Source organism: Anthonomus grandis, chromosome 8, assembly GCF_022605725.1.
Source record: "Anthonomus grandis grandis chromosome 8, icAntGran1.3, whole genome shotgun sequence".
In the NCBI taxonomy this organism is placed as follows: domain Eukaryota; kingdom Metazoa; phylum Arthropoda; class Insecta; order Coleoptera; family Curculionidae; genus Anthonomus; species Anthonomus grandis.
The window spans coordinates 23704481-23724180 of record NC_065553.1 but is presented as its reverse complement, the minus strand read 5'-3'; the positions used below and the strand labels follow the sequence as shown (position 1 = coordinate 23724180).

The window sequence follows — 19700 nt, the reverse complement described above, 5'->3', positions numbered from 1 at the left end:
AATAAGGAAGAGCCCCGTCTTGCTGAAATATTGCATTTTCTTTCTGGTAGCGTTGGTCGTTTTCCACAATTTCAATCAATGCTGGGTTAACGGCATTCTCCAAAAGGTCTAAGTACGTATCTCCATTTAAATTTCCCGGTAAGAAAGATAATCCAATTATGTGATCACCAAAAATACCAACCCAAACGTTTAATTTTTGAGTTTTTCACAAAACTCTAAACGGCGGTCGTTATCATCTTCATTTAATTCTTGAACATGTTGAATTTTATATGGGTGGCATTTATTATGTTTTAGAATTCTCTGTACAGTAGTCCGCGAAACCCCCGTTACGTGAAAAAGTTTTCTGGTACTTAATGTAGGGTTCATACTAACTTCACCGAGAACACCGACTTCTACGGCCTCATTGCTCACTGGATTTTCAATATTTCGTTTTTTATTTGCCACCGAACCAGTTTCCCCAAAATTGTGCTATTAACTCTAGGATGTAACCATGAGGTACGCGTTTATCTGCATGTCTCAAATTTAAATTCAAGTCATTAAACAAAGTTGCCGCTAGTCTTGCACATTGATTGTTTATAAAGTTTAATTCAATAATTTCCACTCTCTCCGCAATAGAAAAAACCATTTTTAATCTAATCGAAAGAAAAGAACAGAAATAACTAATTCACATCAACTTGTTTACTGAAAATAAAGTCAGATTTTTCACTGATTTTTAATAGTTAAAAACAATTTTTTACGCACACACCTAAAATAGCCAGTAAAATGTTAAGAATTCTATTGCTTGGCGATGCGTAGCTCAAATTTAAAAAACAAAGCCCTATTCTAAAGAAAATTTAATGCCCTTTCAAAAAATGTATTACAACACACCCCTTCCCATTTAAAAAATAAGAGTGAATATCGCCTCCGCTAAGGGACTGAAGTTGTGGAGTTAAAAATTTAAGCAAAAAATAATTTTTCTAAAATCAAAAATCAACGGATGCAGCGTTTTTGCTTTGTAAATCCAGAACCTCTAAAAACTAACGCTAAAAGTATTAAATAATGGTATTGTTTCAAAATCTTTGACAAGCTGTCATAGACTGGGTTTATATGACCATTACATAATTTAAAAAGAAAAAGCAAATCAGCACAAATGGTTTCCTGATGAAGGGAAATCAATCTGCTGACTAACAATTGGTGATCATATCCTTGTTCGGGGTAAACTAAATAATTTTTAAAAGCGATATATTTCAGAAATTTACGTTGAACAGATTCAAGTTTAACAATGTAAACAATATAGTTTGGATACCAGAGTGGAGCCGCATAAAGCAATCGCGATTTTTTAGGGAATTAAGCAAGACGATTCTACTTGATATATTCGTGAAGTCTGATATAGCTCTTATTATAAATTCAAGAGATTTTAATGATGACTTTATGATGTTATCTGTATGATTACAAAAATTAAGCCTCTTATTAACCCAAATACAACGTACACAACACAGACCATCTCAACCGTGTACGTTCTAAAATAAGAATATGTTATTTAGAAAAAAAAACACAATAATACGTACTCTCTTTCTATTCCAATAGTCTTGGTGGCTTCTTCAAGTTTTAACTGAAGCATGGACATTTTATGAATCATATCGTCATCCACCGCTAAAGGTGCTTTTATTGTGATCCGTTGCTTCGGTATGGCCCCTCTAAGGCTTTCCAAGTCATTTTCTAACCTAAAAACACCTGGATTTTTATAGAGTGGTGATTTGGTTTGGTTTGTGGTTTTAATAGCTTCTGCTACGAGGCAATCTGCCAGCACGATTTGAAGATTCGGGAAAACTGTCGGGTATGTACCCTGTTCCCCGAATCCCGAACCCCGAAAGGGTTCCAAAGGATAGGAAAGGAAAGAACGACCACGTGTTGACTGGGTGCAGGATGACGCGGAAGTGGGCTTGATACTTTCACTAAATTTACTTCTTAAAGGCACGTTATATCCAACGGCAAGGAGTAGGAAAGGGTCTAGGAAGGGTTCCAAAGGATAGGAAAGGAAAGAACGACCACGTGTTGACTGGGTGAAGGATGACACGGTTGACAAGTGTTTTATAGAGTGTAAAGATATATCTCAGGGTGAAAACCAAACCTTAAATTAATGTCAGTATCTCGGTCCTTAAGCTCCAAGTCTAAGTGGCCGGTACTGTCGCATTCCGGGTTGCTCTGGCTGGACGAGACGCCGTTTTGACGTTCGCAGTCTGACAAAAGGTCGCGTAAAGGTGAATTGATCCCCGTTACGTCTTTTGTGGGGGAACCATTGCTGCAATAAGAAGTTTTAGGGTATAAATATAGATATGAAATTAGATTGATAAAATTAAATAGATAATTTGTTGAAGCATTAGATGGCAGACCGGAATATGGCAGGGTGAGTTGTGGTTTTCCACAAGGCTCAATTTTGGGCCCTTTACTCTTTAATATCAATACTAATAACCTCACTAGTTGCCTAAAATTCTTCAAGTTACACCAATATGCTGATGATACACAGCTTTATTTTTCTTTCTTCTTGCATCTGAATATATTAATGCGGAGAAAGTCATAAACGAGGATTAAATACATGGTTATTATATTCAAATCGTCATAATCTTCTTATTAACCCATCTAAGTCAAAACTTATGATTTTTGGTAGAACTGAGGAGAGTGTTGAATCTTTTATAACCATAAGCATAGGTGACCTTCTGAATCTTTATCTTGTGAGAAAGTTTCAAAAAGTTTAGGATTGTATCTGGATGTCGAGTTGCGTTTTAAATTCCATATTTATTTATTTATTTAAGTACAAGGCTCTCCTACAGATAGACTAAGCAATCCAATAACAGGAAAGCACAAAGTATCTTATGAATTTAAATACAAGTAAGCGCTTTGCCAAACATTACATTTTCACCAAACCTAACAAATATACCAAGCAATATAAACCCAACTAACTTATTTAATAGTATCTCTTATAAACAATAAAGAAGCATATATACATATGAATAATGACAATAGGAAAAAAAGGACAATATCGCTTAAGTATCGCTTAAATGAAGCCATACTGGAGAAAAATATATCAAATATATTAAAACTATGGGCGCATCTGAACAATGGAGAGTTAGACAAATAGTTTGAAGAATATCTTGAGATGCTAAAGGTCGATCTATTACGCAAAATATAAGGATTAGCGTTGATATGTAAATTTTCCAGACAGAAAGGGCAGTCTATTAAATTATTAATAATTTTATAAATCAATATTAAATCAAAATTGTTTCTACGACTCTCCAAGGGCTTCATACCATAAAACTTTAAGTTATCATAGTAGGTAAAAAAATGTCTTTGTCTATTAAAGCGGAAATTTACTATATTTACAAACTTGCGTTGAACTCTTTCAATTTGGTCAATATATTTGTGATATATCGGATTCCAAGCTACTGTCGCATAGTCTATAGTAGGTTTAACGAATGCATTATATAATAATATTAATGATGTTTGATTACTAAAACCCTTTGTAATTCGAGATATAAAACCGAGATTTTTTAGAGCTTTCTGAACAATGTTTTCTATATGAACGTCGAAGAGCAGTCTGGATGCAACGTCACACTAAATCCTTAATAAACTCTACATACTTCAAGATAGTGCCCCCAAGATAGACATCACATAAGTTTTGTGTCTGAGATGGTTTTCTGCTAAAAAGTATATAATGACATTTTTCTGGATTAATAAATAATTTATTTAAGGTACAGTACCTTTCAAAATTTGCAAGATCAGATTGCAGGGCACGAAAATCTGATACCTTCTTAATTGTTGTAAAGATTCTTAGGTCATATTTACGGATAGAGAAACATTGACCAATGTCGTTTAAAAAGATTGAGAACAAAATCGGTCCCAAATGAGACCTGTCTACTATATTAAAACCTGTCTACAAAAAGCATATACCGCGCTGAAGTTACTTTATCCTCACAGGGATTCACTATCGCAATCTTTAAAAATTAAGCTGACTGACACTTTAGTTTTGAGCCATTTTAACTTTTGTGATGTGGTTTACTTACCTTGTCTAGATGTCACTGAAATACAAAAGATTCAACGGGTACAAAAATCTTCTTTAAGATACATCTATGGAATTAGAAAGTATGAGCCGGTCTCTCATAAACTAAAAGCCTGTAACTGGTTAAATATGGCGAAGAGGCGCAAATTACATTCTTTGGTTTTATTTCAAAAAAATTATAAGTATTGTCCTTACTTGTTAGAGCCGATTAAATACCGAACAGACGTTCATAACTTAAATTTAAGATTTAAAGGGTTAATTACCCCACCACCTCACAAGACCATTTTTTTTTGGGATCTTTCTCTTATAACTTTTATCGGTTTTATAATGATATTCCTGCAGATCTAAAAGCTTTATCGGAGGGCTCTTTTAACAAAAGGTAAAATTACTGCTTTAGTAGCATGGTGTTTGGTTACGTCTTATGTGATGCTTTGATCAAAGTTTATAATATATATGTATTTCTTTTTATACGTTTTGCTCAGTTTTCTGCGGGCAATAGTGGTAGTATATAATATTTTTCAATTGTACATCTGTTGTTGGCTCCTTTTTGTAAATCAATGACAAAATTAATATTATATATATTTATGTATCGGATTGTTTTATATAATTTACAAAATTAACACATTATTATTAATAATAATAATAATAATAATATTATATAATTTTTATAAATTTATTGGCTATTTCTATGATTTCTTTGACAAATTCAACACCTAAAAAGAACTGATGGAACGATCAAACTAGAAGGAGAACATTAGGAAACGTGGTTTTCTAAAAAATATTTTTAGGATAAATTAAAATCGAAGGCGACCATCAATGGTAATACCAAAGGAACTTGCAGTAAGTCTTCTTTGTTTTGCAAGGAGGACCCTTCACGAAATGTTATGCTCTGGGCGTTACACTTAAACCCCATAATAAAGGTTTTAGCCACATTAAACACAAACGCTATTTATGACTTTACAATATAGTGGTATCATCATGTATCACTGAACCTTGAGGTATTTTAGACATAAGGGATCTAGAATCAGACAAATACCCATTATTTCATAAAAATATTCTCCCTAGCTCTTGAGATATTGGACTGCCAAGTCAAAAATTAGTAATATGAATGACGTTCTAGTTAATATAAAGTAATAAAATGTTAAATATGATCTGAATATGAGTGATTCAGATAGTGTAAAAGAAAGTGCTAAAAAAAGTAAAAAATTTCAATGTTTATCCTTTATCAGATATGCAATACTAACCTCCACTTTAGGCAATAGACCTAAAAAATAAATTTAAGCATTCTGTCATTGATTTCGGTACCAATGAAAGAAATTTGGCCAATTTTAATAACTTCTTTGACAAATTCAACACGTAAGAAAGAAGTGATGAAACGATGACACCAGAAGTAGAACATTCGAAGGACGTAGTTTCCTGAAAAATATTCTTGTAACCTTGAGAGATAATTTCTACTAGATTTTCAGATTTTGTACTTTAAAGTCAATAATTTGAATATTACCGTCTTTCTTGGATTCCACCACATAAAAAGTTTGTTATCTTTAGATGAAACGTTTATTAGAAAACAAACAAACGTTTATTTTAAGACGTTTATTAGTCACCAAGAAATTACAGCAAATAAGTACAGAAAATAAAACTATTTTCTGTACTTGGTAGGTGTATTAACTTTTACAAAATTTCAAATATTACAAAAACTTTACTAAACATTGAGTATTTCACCATGTACCAATCACAAAAAAAATCAAAGAATTTGTAACTAAAGAAAGAAGCTAATAATGCAATATGATCTGAATTAAGTGATTCAGGCAGTGTAAAAAGAAAGGGACAAAACAAGTAAAAAATTTAATTTTTAAGCTTTTGTAAATATGTTAACCACCACTTTCGGCAATAGACCTCAAGAATAAATTTAAGCATTCTTCTATTGAATTCGGCACCATTAAGCGAATTTAGTTTATATTTTGTAATATTTTTCAAAACATATTTATTTAGACATTTTGATGCAAAATTCACTATTTTAACCTGTTATAGTAAGTACTGCACTAAATAAAATTCAACAGGTAAATTAATTTAACGGTTTAATTTGTATTTTGTCATTGAATTCGACTAATGAGGGTAACTTGGCCTAGTTTCATGATTTCTTTGACAAATTCAACACGTAAGAAAGAAATGATGGAACAATCAAACCAGAAGTAGAAAACCAACTGCCAATTGTCTAGCTGCCAACTGCAAAAACTAAATTAAAACTACTTACAAGTAACCTTATATACTAAAGATGTAATTCATAGAGCTGAAGATCCAATAAAGCATTACTGAACAAAGTTCAAACACTAACTATACTATTTACTATAAGTGATTGAATCTTCTAATGGTTTTCTGTCCGGAGGACTGCAAGCATTTTCAGCAGGCGGAAAAGAAAGATGCCCAGTTGTTATTGTTAAGAACCACCATTGTCGATGATACTTGGCACAATGGGGGTCTTACAAAAACCAAGAGGAAGATCCCGATATCCAGACAGTCCTAAACTGAATAGAAGAAGGGAAGAAGACTGCTTCAGCAATTGGGTTGAGTTAAGGTATGCCTCACAAATAGCGATGAATTATATACAATTTTTAAAAATGCATCACTGCATTTTTATGTTTTTTAAAAGTTTTCCCGCTTTTCTAGTGATGGCTTCTGGGTCGGTGTTTCGACGCAGTGTGTCGACGAACACGTCTTATGGATAATTTCGACACAGTGACACACTCCGACACAGTGATGTTAAATGTCAAACAACACTTATGACACAAAACTTTAAATGATACAAACAAAACTTGATACAAAAAACCGTTAGTGTTAATAATACATTTTAGACATTAAGTCTAGGATCAAGCACAGAAGGAAAATATAACTCTTTATAAATACAACATTTGTCCATTGGTCTAGCGTTTGGGATTCCCATAGCCAAACTGAATTGGCCAATAAAGCTTGATTCAGACGTATGTCTCAACCTAGTTTTAGAGCGTTCTGCTAGCCGATACGTGCGTTTAAATTAGAGGTTATGTTTTGTTTTATTATTTTCTGTCGGCATCGGCGGTTATCGCTTTTAAATGTTTGGAGGGTTTGTCAAGGTAATTTTGAGAGTGATTCTTTCTATTGTGTTGTGTGTCGCCTACTGTTGGTTAAACCTAGTGCGAGTATAGTGTAAAGTGTAAGTCGTATTTTTTATAAAAAATATAATAATATTTAGATCAAAACTTAAATTTAACAAATTATGTTTTTATCTAGATATTGCCAATTATAATGATTGTATATCAATATTTCTTATCAATTTAAAAAATATTGAGGAATTCTTCAACATTTTGGGATAACACCCTTATTTTTAAAAATTCTTTCTTATTAAAAAAATTACCTCTTAATTAATTACATAAAATTTCCTTTAAAAATCAATGTATGTACTAATTTAATTAAGTGCAAGTATTTTTCTCAACATTAAGATTATTAAATATGATTTTAAATCTGGGCTTTATTAGTTATAAAATTACGACTTTGTTTTTATCAGTTTCAACGCTAAATAACGTCGACAAAAAAAAGGATTGTTTGGGACTATTTTACACAAGATATTAAAGATGGAAGTAAAGCTAAATGCAATTTGTGCTCATCTGTTTTAAAAATTAATAAACACTCCTCAACGTCTAGTTTAACACGTCATCTCAAACTAAAACATCCTACAATAAACCTGGCAGAGAGTCATAAACATGGTTTTCAAGAGGAAAATAAGGAAGAACATAATAATAAATGTAAATTTTCGCCAAATGATAATAATGAAACAACTTCTTGTGATGATGCTGCTCCATCGCAAGTTATCAAAAAAAAGACAGGATCAGATGAATATTACTACATTTTGTAGAAAACCTCTTGGCATCTCAAAGCAACAAAATATCGATCAGCAATTATTGTTAAAGTTTATTGTATGTGATTATTATCAAGCTTTCAATGTCGTAGACAGTAAAAACTTTCAAGAATTTGTTAGCCTGTTAAATCTCAATTATCAACTACCCAGCAGAAAAATTCTCTTAAATGGTTTGCTGCCTATGAAAAGTTCCTCACGCAAGTTAAGATAGAAATTGAGAAAGCTGAATATATAGCCATTACTACTGATGGTTGGACTTACCTAAATAATGAAAGTTTTTACGCAATATCTGGTCATTTCATAGATGGTAACTGTATCATAAAATCTCGACTTCTATCAACTTTTAAGTTTTTGGGATAGCATACATCCGAAAATATCATTCAGCAATTGAAATCAACATTGTCAGAGTGGAATGTGGAAAATAAACTGATAGCATGCGTTACAGACAATGCGGCCAATATGGTAAAAGCTGTACAGTTAGGAAAGTGGTGGCATTTTCCATGTTTTGTTCATTCCCTCAACTTGGTGGTGCAAGCAAGTTTAAGCCAAATTAGTACAACTTTACAAAAAGTAAAGACAATTATTGTAGAGTTTTTCAAACGAAGAAAAATTACAAAATGAATCTGTGGCATCAACATCCACGCAGACGCAGACACAAAAGTCAAGCAGCATCTGGTCTGACTTTGATTTAACAGTTAACAGACAAACTAGTCGAGAAGAGTGAAAATACTAAAGCAGCCAGTATCATTGAAGTTGACAAGTATTTTCAAATGCCACTGTTACCCAGAAATAGCAACCCTCTTTCATGATGGAAAGAAAATAAACAAAAACTTTTAGAAATATTTGTTTATTTTGTCGTTTTTTAAATTTGGTTTATTCAAGTTGCCTATTTTTATTTATATAATATTTTGCATTATTAAATGATGTTTTGGTGTTTGAATATTTTGGAATTTAATTAAAATCTACGGAATAATATATTTTAAATTCTATACAAAGACATCACAAAGAACAAAAAACATACCGTAAACGGTGCAGCTTAATATCATTTATTATTGTGATTTTTATTTGAGTATGTATAGGTAAACCAAGAGGCAAATCATCAAATTTTTCGGAACAGAAGCGTACAAAGGTTCCCACTGTGTCATTGTGTCGATACATTAAGATGCATGGTGTCGAATGACTCGACACACACAAAAGTGTCGATTTGCCCATCACTACGCTCTACCAAAGTCCAACCAGATATTAACTTCTCTAGTAGCACCTACGTGTAGATGAGATAATTTCACAACGCAACAATTACCATGATACGCCAGGGATACCTTCAGATAAACTAAAATTACCATTACTTCTTATAACACTCAAAATGTTGTTTAATAAAAGAACCTCCAAAAAGACCATGCATGATTCTCTTTTTACGTTTATTGATGACCGGAGTAGTTGCTGTCGATTGTTAACCTAAGGATTTTTGTAAACCACTTAAAGTCCTTTAAACACCATTACTAACCTTATTAATGTTAATTAGACATTAGACAAGATAGGAATATCACCTATGGTTGACCGAGTTGAATTTTTGTGCTATATGTTAATGAGCGGATTTGGACACATTAAATGAATCAATTTCATGTCTAGATTACCCTTACCCAGATTTTTTTTTTACCAACCAATGATATTAATCTGACTCCCTCTGATGGTAGATTTGCACTGATAATTTTAAGTAAAAAATTTTGCAAAAATGACGCAAGATTATTTAATCTTAATCTTTTATAGGATACAGTAAACAATTTATCGTGTGCTCTTTAAAAGTCTTTTAAAGGGATAGGAGTACAGTAAGTGGCTACGAAGAATTAGTGCAGAAATCCACATATGAAAGTAGGCATTTTAGAGAAGTTACCTTGAACTTTTTGTAGCCATGAAAAAAACTTCGATATCACTGTATTCCTCGCTTCCTCCTATGTCCTTAAACAAATGATGAAAAGCATCATCTACTGTCGACTGCTATTGTCCTATCACGATCATCTAAGCTACTCGCCTTAACTTATAGCCAGTTCGCAATAAAAAGCTGAACAAATAAAAAGCTTTAGTAGTACTAGGACACAAAAAAGTTTAAAGACTTTTTAAGTGTCTTTAAACTTGTCGCCTTTTTTTGAGTAATCGAGTTATACTGAATGACTAAAGTGTCACTCAACCCCACCAATGCAGTCACTCTACAGTCACCGACGCTTTAGTAAATAAATGAATCTGCCGATTTGGAATACCATTGAAGCTATATTCGTACCACGGACGAAATTTTGAATTCAACTTGTTCAAGAACACCAATAAGACGCTTAAAATCAGGACAACTAGGATTGCTAATTTACACCTGTAATCAGACGGTGTGGTGGAACGCATGAATAGAACCATTTATCGGTAATTGGTCAAAGTAGTCTCTAGCCCCCAAAGAGACTGAGATAGATTTCTTCATTTGTTCCTGTTGGGTTAGTAATCGGCCATCCATGAAAGCACAGATTTTCCGGAAAGATGGAAGAGAACTCCATCTTCTTAGTGAACTGCATAGAAGAGTGGATATGATTCATAGACTATTTCATCAACGAGGCTGTCCACGACCTCACTTCGTTCTGGATCATAGTTCTTCTAGAAGTAGGACTCGTAACACGATATTCCTGTCACGATGTAAAACAATTTTCTCATCGTCTATCTTCAGGACTTCCTGCCTAAAAGTTAACTCGAAACCCTTGGTGTCTTCCTCAATCTTAACCACTATCACAAGAAAAATATAGCGCTTTTCCTGTGTTAAATGTAACGTTTGTTTGACTTGTTTTAATTACTGAACCTTAGCTGTCTTTGTCCTACCTCTACTCAGCAGCACAGTATGAAGGATTCCATATACACGAACGAACGTCGTCGAAGAAACCTGGGGCTATTATAAATTTGAATTTTAAAATGAATTACCTAAAGGCGAAATCTTTCAAAGGATCCTCCCCCAAGGCTTCGAAGATCTGGCTGTCAAATTGCCCGGCGTGTTTGAGGAGCAGCAAATGGATTTTTTCAATTTCCTTTTTAAGTTGCTCGTTTTGAGATTCCAGGTCTTCTTTGCTTCGTTTATAGGTTGACGCCTCTTTGACAGACACTTCGAGTTTGGTTCTTAATTGTTTACATTCTTCTCTGAAAGGAATATTGAAATTATAAATCACTTTTGTCGTATAATTATAATAGTATAAATCAGTAGAACATTTTCACACATTTCTCAAGAAATAATTGGAACATTATTGAAAAGATTTTAGACAAAGAAAGAGCCTTTTTCTTCAAATAAATTGACATGTGTACAGAAACTTCTCAGTTATAAATAATTTTATCAGCCAATGGCCACCTAATACATGATGCACATCTAGTTAGAGGCTATCCAATAGCAACAAAGATAAATTGTAATATACAAATTACGATAAAAAACATATATTAAATAAAAATACTGCTAAAGTATAATAGTTTCTCTGGTTTTACTTTAAGTAACAGGATGGAGTTCACTTTTTTATATAATCATGTACATCAATAGCATTTTTGGATTTTTATTTCAGTAGAGTGGTTCCAGAGAGTTCATAAATCTTTATGAATACAAATCAGCTTTGACTCTCTACTACCTAAGTGTCTTTTTTCCTATCTTTCGTTAACCAATAAAATGAAATAAAGTTCCTTGAATGACATGTATAATATCAATAACACATAAAATAGTATCACTAAGTGGGCAGCGCAGCAATACGTCCAGGATAATTGGGTTGGTAAGGATTATTTAACAAAAGCCACTCGGCAAGATGAATTATTGGATCCACGGGTTTCTTCTTCACCACATCGGCTAAACCGCAAAGCAACGTCGAATGCACGTAGGTCTTAATATAATCTCTCACTTTCTCCGGATCGGCTGGCAAAGGCTCTTGTATATCCCTGGGATAGAAAAACCGATTTTCCTTTTTAGCATCGTGAGTGGTCTCCGAGGCATGTAAACTGTTAGGCATATCGCTTAACAACCCGAAACGTGTCTTTACACTGTAAGGAAAAAACCATTCCTCCCTTAAAGTGCCCATAGGACCTATCAAAGATTTCCATTTTTCTATCGCATTAACCGACTGTAAGGCAAGCACTAACATAGGTCCAACACTCCCAGTTAACACTAAATTAGGAAACTGTGGAGTCCCATAATATTTTTCATAGATTTCCGACACCTGTTCTGGGGTAAGATGCACGTGTCTCGTATGGACAATCTTTAATCCCGCCGCTCTGATGGCTCTTAAAGTTACATCCTTGTAGTACATCGCTTCGGGTTTAATAATAGCCACTGTGCGTTGCAGAGTGTTTTCATCGCACGATATGGAACTGGTGGTGGTACCGCTAATTGGACTTTGCAAACCGTCGTCGTCCACGTGATCCAGATGTCCTCCGGCCTGATGGTATAGTGGACTAATGTAAAACTGTTGATAGTCCAAATCTCCCTCGTGTTCTGTACGGGCGGCATCTATGGTACTGGCCGGCGAAAGGTAGTGGATCGTGTCCATGCGATCGGTTAAGGCACTAGAGGCACCACCGTCGGTACTTCTGTTAGTGTTTCGCGCGCTGGTGTTTATCGAACTCTCTGTGAGGTAAGCGATGTCGTCTTTGGAGGATATCCGAGCAGAGATCCTTAGTTTTGGGCTGTCTTTTTGCATGTTTTATTATAAGTTTAATATAATACAAAAAAAAAAGTTATGACAGTGCCTTATGACAATTTTGTTTAACATTGACTTGTTGGTATATTAGTTGGTTCAAAATTTATGAGAATGCAGTTTATACAAAGTTCTTTTTTAGGCAGTTTATTTATGTTTATTTATATTTGTCAAATCTGATTTCAGTACTTATAAACATGTAGAGAATAAAGACTTTTCACTGTCTGGTAACTTTGAATGTGCTGCTGCTCTTCTCCAGGCTATAAATAGTGTTAAGATTTTTAGTTTTTTGTATATATCGTCCTCCTAGCTCTGATTTTAAAACTTTTAGTGAATACTTTAAGAAATTATTAAAACTGTTATATAAACCTAATATTTTAATGTGTTTTTGTGGTGATTTTAACTATGATTTTATTTCCAGATGTAAAGAAGCAGTACATATTGTGGACGCATTTAGCTCATATGGTCTTAAAGTAGTTTTTTCTGAACGTTCTAAAACTCAGGGATCATCCATACCTTGATTGATAATATACTCACTAACGCTGCACTGTTTTCAACTGAAACCTTTGAAGTTGCGTTTTTTGATCATTGTGCTCAGATACTGAGTTTTGACTTGGGAAACCCAATCAGTTACGATTTAAGCAAATTTTCTATGAGTTCTAGACCCTCTCTGATGAAAACATATGCTATTTTAACAACTTGTTGTCCAAAGAACATTGGCTGTCAGTTATTGAGACTCTGGATTTTAAAAGTAAATTTTCTTACTTCTTTGACACGTTTTCCAGTTTATTTAATATAAGCTTTCCTTATGTAAACAAATCGAAACCATATCACAGAAAGTCTCATCAGTGGATAACACCATTGATAATTAATGAGGGCAACCAATTGAGGCTAATTCATACTCAACTAAAGCCCGTTTATGACCATGAGCTACTGACATCCTATAGAAGGAGATTGAAGGTACATAGAGAAAATATCGTAAATGCTAAAAAAGCCCATAATTCAACAAAGTTGCTTACTTCTAACAATATAACTCGAGCCTCATGGGAAATTATTAACTCAATCACGAACTTTTCAAATCGTGGAACAAAGTGTGTTCCTAATATGGTTACTGATAATGGAAAGAAAGTTACTGGCAACCTCAATATTGCTAATTCATTTAATAATTTTTTTGTACAGTGTTTTGTTTTGTTCAGTGCGAAAGATCACAGATAATTTTCAGGCACCCATGGGAATGAATGTGCCTTTCAACAGTTTATCCCAATCTCTTTTTCTATTCCCTCTCACTGAAGGAGAAACACTTGAGATTATAAAATCTTCCTCCAGGAAAAAGTCATCCGATGTAGACCAGGTACCTTGTTACTTATTGCTAGCATATGCTGAGCATATTATCTTTCCACTTACCTATCTTCTAAATTTATCATAAATCTCTTCATAAAAAGGGGGAGACAGCAGAAGTGAGTAACTATAGGCCTATTGCTCTCCTCTCTGTATTCTCAAAGATCTTTGAAAAATCTTTTAAAAGAAGACTTATTGCATTTTTAGATTCTTTTGCTATATTGTCATGTCATCAGTTTGGATTCAGTCTGTACATCAGATGCTATAATATCTCTTTATACAAATATATTGAATAATTTTGAATTGAAATTAAAATCTGTTGGTATCCTTTTTGATCTTACTAAAGCATTTGATACCATTAACCCATTCGGAACGGGCCGATTTATCGCGCGCCTCTGTCTAGGACGGCATCAGGAAACCAACGGGTAGGGACGGGTGCCGTACTATAACGGCACATGCGCTTTATGGTGGATGGACGTGAAGAGTGGTTACATTTTGGGGTTTATTATATACACTGGTTCAACAACTATAATCGATCAGAAAATGGAAAGTTTGGGAAAATCTGGACAGATTGTTGATACCCTAATGAAAGAATACTATAATAAAAAACATATTTTGTATGTAGATAACTGGTACACCAGTCCAGAATTATTTGAGTACTTAGTAACAAGTAGTAGTAGTAGCAAGAAATCGGAAGAACTGGAACTGTGAAAGCCACCAGAAAGGGGATACCAGAGTTTCGTAAGCCCATAAAAAAAGGAGAAGTTGAGAGTGCATCCACTGAAAGTGAGATAAGTGGATAAGAGTGAAGTGGTATAAGAAACTGTTTTTCCATTTAATGGACTTATGCTTGTATAATGCGTATATTTTATTTCAAGTCAAAACAGGAAATAAACCATCGTTTTCAGACTTTCGATTGCAAGTTGTGGCTCAAATATTCGAAAAATATCCTATTTCTACGAAGAAACGAGGCGCACCTGGTAGTGTTGATAATCCAGCTCGAGTAATTGAAAGGCATTTTCCAAGCCCCGTTCCACCAACTGCAGCTCAAGGATCGAGAACACAAAGAAGATGCCATGTTTGTGCCACCACCACACAGCTTCGAAAGAAAAAACGCTCAGATACCCGCTTTATGTGTAAAGAATGCAATATTGCACTTTGTGTGCACCCTTGTTTTGAACAGTATCACACTCTTAAAAAGTTTTAGAAAACTATATTTGTTATTTGTATTTTCGTTCGTTTGTGTTTTTAGTTTGTTCTTTGCATTTTCTATATAAGAAATTAACTTTTGTTTTTTGATACTTGTTTACGAGTTCCAGAATTAAAAAAATGTAAATTACAAATGCCTTTACTTGCCCCTAAAAATAAAAAAATGCCGTACCTGTACGTCAGTCGTCCTGCTACTAATTAGTTTTCTAACTGTCGTACCGGTACGGCAGCAGTCTTTCAAATAGCATATAACTGACGTACATCTACGGCATTCGGCCAAGTGTGATGTATAATGCAGCAGTACATGTACGGCACCAGTCCAGAAAAAAATTAAAAACCCTAAAATGTGTACGGCAGTCGTCCCAAGCTATTGCATACAAGGTAGTACATGTACGGCATCAGGCCATCAATGTCTGCTTTGAAAAACGCACCCGTACGTCAACCGTCCTGAATGGGTTAATCATGCTTTACTATTAAATAAGATCTTTCATTATGGTATGAGGTCCGGCTTATAAATGGCTTGAATCATATTTGACAGGTAGAACCCAGGCTGTTAGATTGAGAGTTAGTGGTCAGGTGACCATATCTGATTGGGCAACTGTCGCCACTGGGGTTCCACAGGTTAGTGCTCTTGGGCCCATTTTATTTTTACTTTTTATTAATGACTTGCCTCTCCTGGTTAATGACAGCTATATAACACTTTTTGCCGACGATACATCAGCAGTTGTCTCGGGTACTGACTATCAGTCTATCCACTCAAAAGCCACCAAGCGTATAGCTGATATTGCGGGGTGGTGCCAGAAAAATGATCTTTGTTTGAATAGTTTGAAAACCAATTTCATTGTTTTCACTCCGATTCGAGCTATTCAGGACCGGAGCTTACTCCTTAGAGAGCAGTCATCAAGTAGCCTCATCGAACAACACTACACCAAGTTCTTGGGAATTGTAATTGATAAACATCTATTGTGGGATCCTCAGGTGGAATCTGTGTGCAATAGATTATCCTGCATCAATTATGCCATCTTGCAACTTCGAGACTATGTGGATATACACTTAAAAGCTTTTATTATGCCTCAGTGCATTCCACTCTATCCTATGCCTTATTAGCTTGGGGTAATTCCTCCAGTATTGGGAGAGTGCTAATAAATCAAAAGCGCATTATACGTACGATGTTTAGACTTTCCTTCAGAGAAACTTGCCGTGGTACTTTTAAAAAAGAAAAAACCCTAACTATAATTAATATCTATATCTTGGAGTGCGCATGTCAAGTACATAAAAATCTTTCAAACTACATGAGATCTGGAGATTTGAATTTTTATGAAACTCGAAATGCAGATAAATTATACATCCCTTTTACCCGGTTGTCGGAGGTACAGGATGGTCCGGAAATTACATCTCTCAAAATTTTTAATCATCTTCCATGTAGAATAAAAAGAGCTAAGACTTTTCCAACTTTTAAGAGGGCTCTTAGGACCATGTTAGCTGACTGTCCTTTTTATTCGTTGACAGAGTTCTTTAACTGTAGATTTATTAACTAAATTAAGTTAGATTTGTTTCCTTTCATATCTTTGTAGTTTTATACTATTTTTATTGTAGTTTTTTATTGACAATTCCTATACATTGTTATGATGTCGATGGAAATAAATGATTTGATTTGATTTAATTTATTAACTACGATACAGGTATGTATGAACTGCATACTCCCAAATTGGAGATAATGAATAAATTTAATTTAATGAGCCTGGAAAGGCGAAGAAAGTTGGCATGTCTGACAGTTTTATCCAAATATATTAGAAGCGAAATAAACGATACCAGTTTGTTGGGTATGATAGCTCTTAATATACCTGTGTACCAGACAAGATTTCCATTGCTATTTACTGTAGAGCGTGCTCAAACCAGCTATTACCTTAAATTCTCCTGCAATATCCAAATTATTGTCACCTCTACAATTTGGAAAGTGAATATATTTTTAATTCATCAATTACTTATTTAAGGCAAATAGTATAATAGAAATACTGTAAATTATTTACTTGCTTCGTTATCTACTCTATAATTGGTTTTTTACTGTAAATAAATAAATAAAATAAATATGCCAAAAAAAAGGTCTATATACTCTAGTCTCTTTGATCATTGAAACTCATTGCTATTGATAATTAATTACATTGTTAAACTTTTGACATACAAACTCGCAGTTGCCAAATTGTGTATATTTTCTATAATAAACATAATTATTACACTTAAGCTCAAGTTAATAAGAAACAAGCATGTCTAAAAATCATATCCTATATAAAAAGAGAAAACACAGAATACATCTAAATCTATCTGCCAAAATCATAGCAGTGTTTTCACATTATAATAGTGAAGGGGTTTAACTATTTGTACACAATCTAATAAAGTTAGTTTAGTTAAGTTATCAGAGCCAAATCAGTGTTAATGACAATTAAATGGTTAATATGGTTGTTAATTCTGTTAGAATTTAATAGTTTTTTATTGTGGTTAGGTTAAATGAATTATTATGTTGTATTATTCTTTTTTGTAATGGGGTTGATCCTGTATAATAATAAATAAATATATATTAAATAAATAAATAAATATATTAAAATAAGAAATTCTTTAATCAAAGAACATGTATGGCAATGCTCTCTTCTCGCAGCGCTATGTCGAAGGTCAATAAAAAAAATAACGAAGAAAGATGGAAGGCAATTTTATTTCTGTTATTTATACAAAAAATAAATTTTCTTTAGACTTAATTTTAACTAAAATATTCCATATTTTGTATTATTTTTAATTTGGACCGAAATCTAAAAAGTACCAAAACAATAAATAATACATTATGGGTGTTTTTGATACGTTTTTTAGAGGAAATTAGTTACAAGAAAAGGTAAAAACAATTTTTTTTTTGTTATATAAACATTTTCCTCTTTTTGATCATTTTTTGTGCATAATTTCATTACAATTAAATAATTTTTCCAAAACTACAAAATTCTTAATTGCAAAAAAGTTAAAAAAATTAAACAGGCATAGTTGAAATCTGAACACAGGCTTCCCTGCTCATAGTTCAGTCTCATTACCACTAAGCCATGAAGCACTAGCAGTAAATTTTCGAAAATGAGTTTATATTGTACATAGGTACATTATTTTATTAAAGGAAATGTTATTCATCCTTCAATTTTTTTTGCTTAAAATAGTCTAAAGAAGATTGGCTTACTTACTTATCTCATATTGAAAAATGTTAAAAATCGGAGATACCTACCTAAAGTCGACTAGAACCCCAAGTTTTTCTATCAGCAATTGCCTCTTTCAAAAAAACATTTAAAAAAAAAAGAAAATACTTCAAGGGTACTAAGTTATGTCTGTGGATAATTAGAACCTGTATGTTGCAATATAAAAAAATGATACTGCACTTCTCATTTTGTACCTCTGAAAACCATGGTCAACCATAGTCTGGTATAATAATACTTTTAGGATTTTTTTTTTAATATTAATATTTCACTGTACCATGCTTATGTTAAAAAATTATTACTTAAAACATATCTTTTATGCCCAACTAGCTTATGGCATACCTAGCTTTATTCCGTTCATTCCTAACCTTAGACCATTTTTCTCTCCAGTTAGCAGTACAATCAGACCACCATCTCATGGTTTTTTCCATTTGTGCAGCCCTGCCTTTGGCCTCTTCCAGTTCCCTTTGACGAAGGGCCTAAAAGCCAGTAAACCAGTAACATAAATCAATTAAGCAATGAATTCATATACCTCATTGGCTTCCCACTCAGATACATCTCCTATTCGAGATGATACTGAAGCAGAATCATGATCCCTGGTGTGTTTTCTTGATGAGGTTCCACTGGTCGAACTTTGGGCCATTTTGGGTTTTCAAAAACTGAATATAAAATTTTGATAAAAGATAGGCAGGTCATGAAAAAAATGTTTATATCAAACACATATGTATTGTAATATGTGTTACCTTTTACATGCACAGTAACTGTTTAGAGATCAATAAAAGAGCAAAAGTTTGCTCTACATTGGGAATATTTATTGACCTGGAAAACTGCAAAAAAAGCAAGGATTTGACAAAATTACCCACCTATGTTTCACTTAATTTATTCAGGATATTCTTTATTTACGTTACGCCTATCATAAAGACACCTTAGTCATAATAAAAACAATGAAGAGAAGCATTTAATATATTTATTTATGTAGAATGACTAGTAGTGAGAAAACTAGAAATATTTCAGTTCCCAAATTAAAATATAGGGAAAAATGAAAATAAACACAATACTGACAGCTGGTTGTCACTGTCAATCAAGAAAATGAAGGCCTCGGTTATGCAACCCGCTTAAATGGTGATATCACCGATTGCGACGTTGCCACGCTGCGATTTAAAACCACAAATAACACAGAAAAAAAGCATAGGTTTTACCACTAAAATTTGTTATTATAAATTATATATAAGATATAAAATAAATTATATAAAAGACGTTTCTTATATAAATTTTAAGTACACCTAATTTTAGTCACCTTCAATCTATATTCGTTA

General features: G+C 33.3%; 2 protein-coding genes across 4 annotated transcripts in view; both read right to left on the bottom strand.

Annotated features, from left to right (window-relative positions):
• The window catches only part of LOC126739172 (coiled-coil domain-containing protein 102A), a 50416-nt gene extending 30965 nt beyond the window's left edge, over positions 1–19451 (bottom strand). Inside the window, exons 1-6 of one of the 3 annotated variants that reach the window (XM_050444735.1) lie at positions 19128–19451; positions 18917–19043; positions 18727–18863; positions 10875–11087; positions 2111–2281; positions 1548–1703 (exon numbers count right to left, since the gene is read on the bottom strand). In XM_050444735.1, coding sequence (XP_050300692.1) covers positions 1548–1703; positions 2111–2281; positions 10875–11087; positions 18727–18863; positions 18917–19027 — 788 coding nt within the window. In that variant the 5' untranslated portion in view covers positions 19028–19043; positions 19128–19451. The remainder of the gene's footprint in view (positions 1–1547; positions 1704–2110; positions 2282–10874; positions 11088–18726; positions 18864–18916; positions 19044–19127) is intronic. The other 2 variants (XM_050444736.1, XM_050444734.1) reach the window with 2 other exon arrangements.
• LOC126739175 (nucleoside diphosphate kinase homolog 5-like) lies at positions 11360–12694 on the bottom strand. The gene has a single exon (XM_050444741.1). The coding sequence runs from the start codon at positions 12617–12619 to the stop codon at positions 11657–11659; it is 963 nt and encodes a 320-aa protein (XP_050300698.1). The 5' UTR covers positions 12620–12694; the 3' UTR covers positions 11360–11656.
• Positions 19452–19700: the final 249 nt, after the last annotated feature.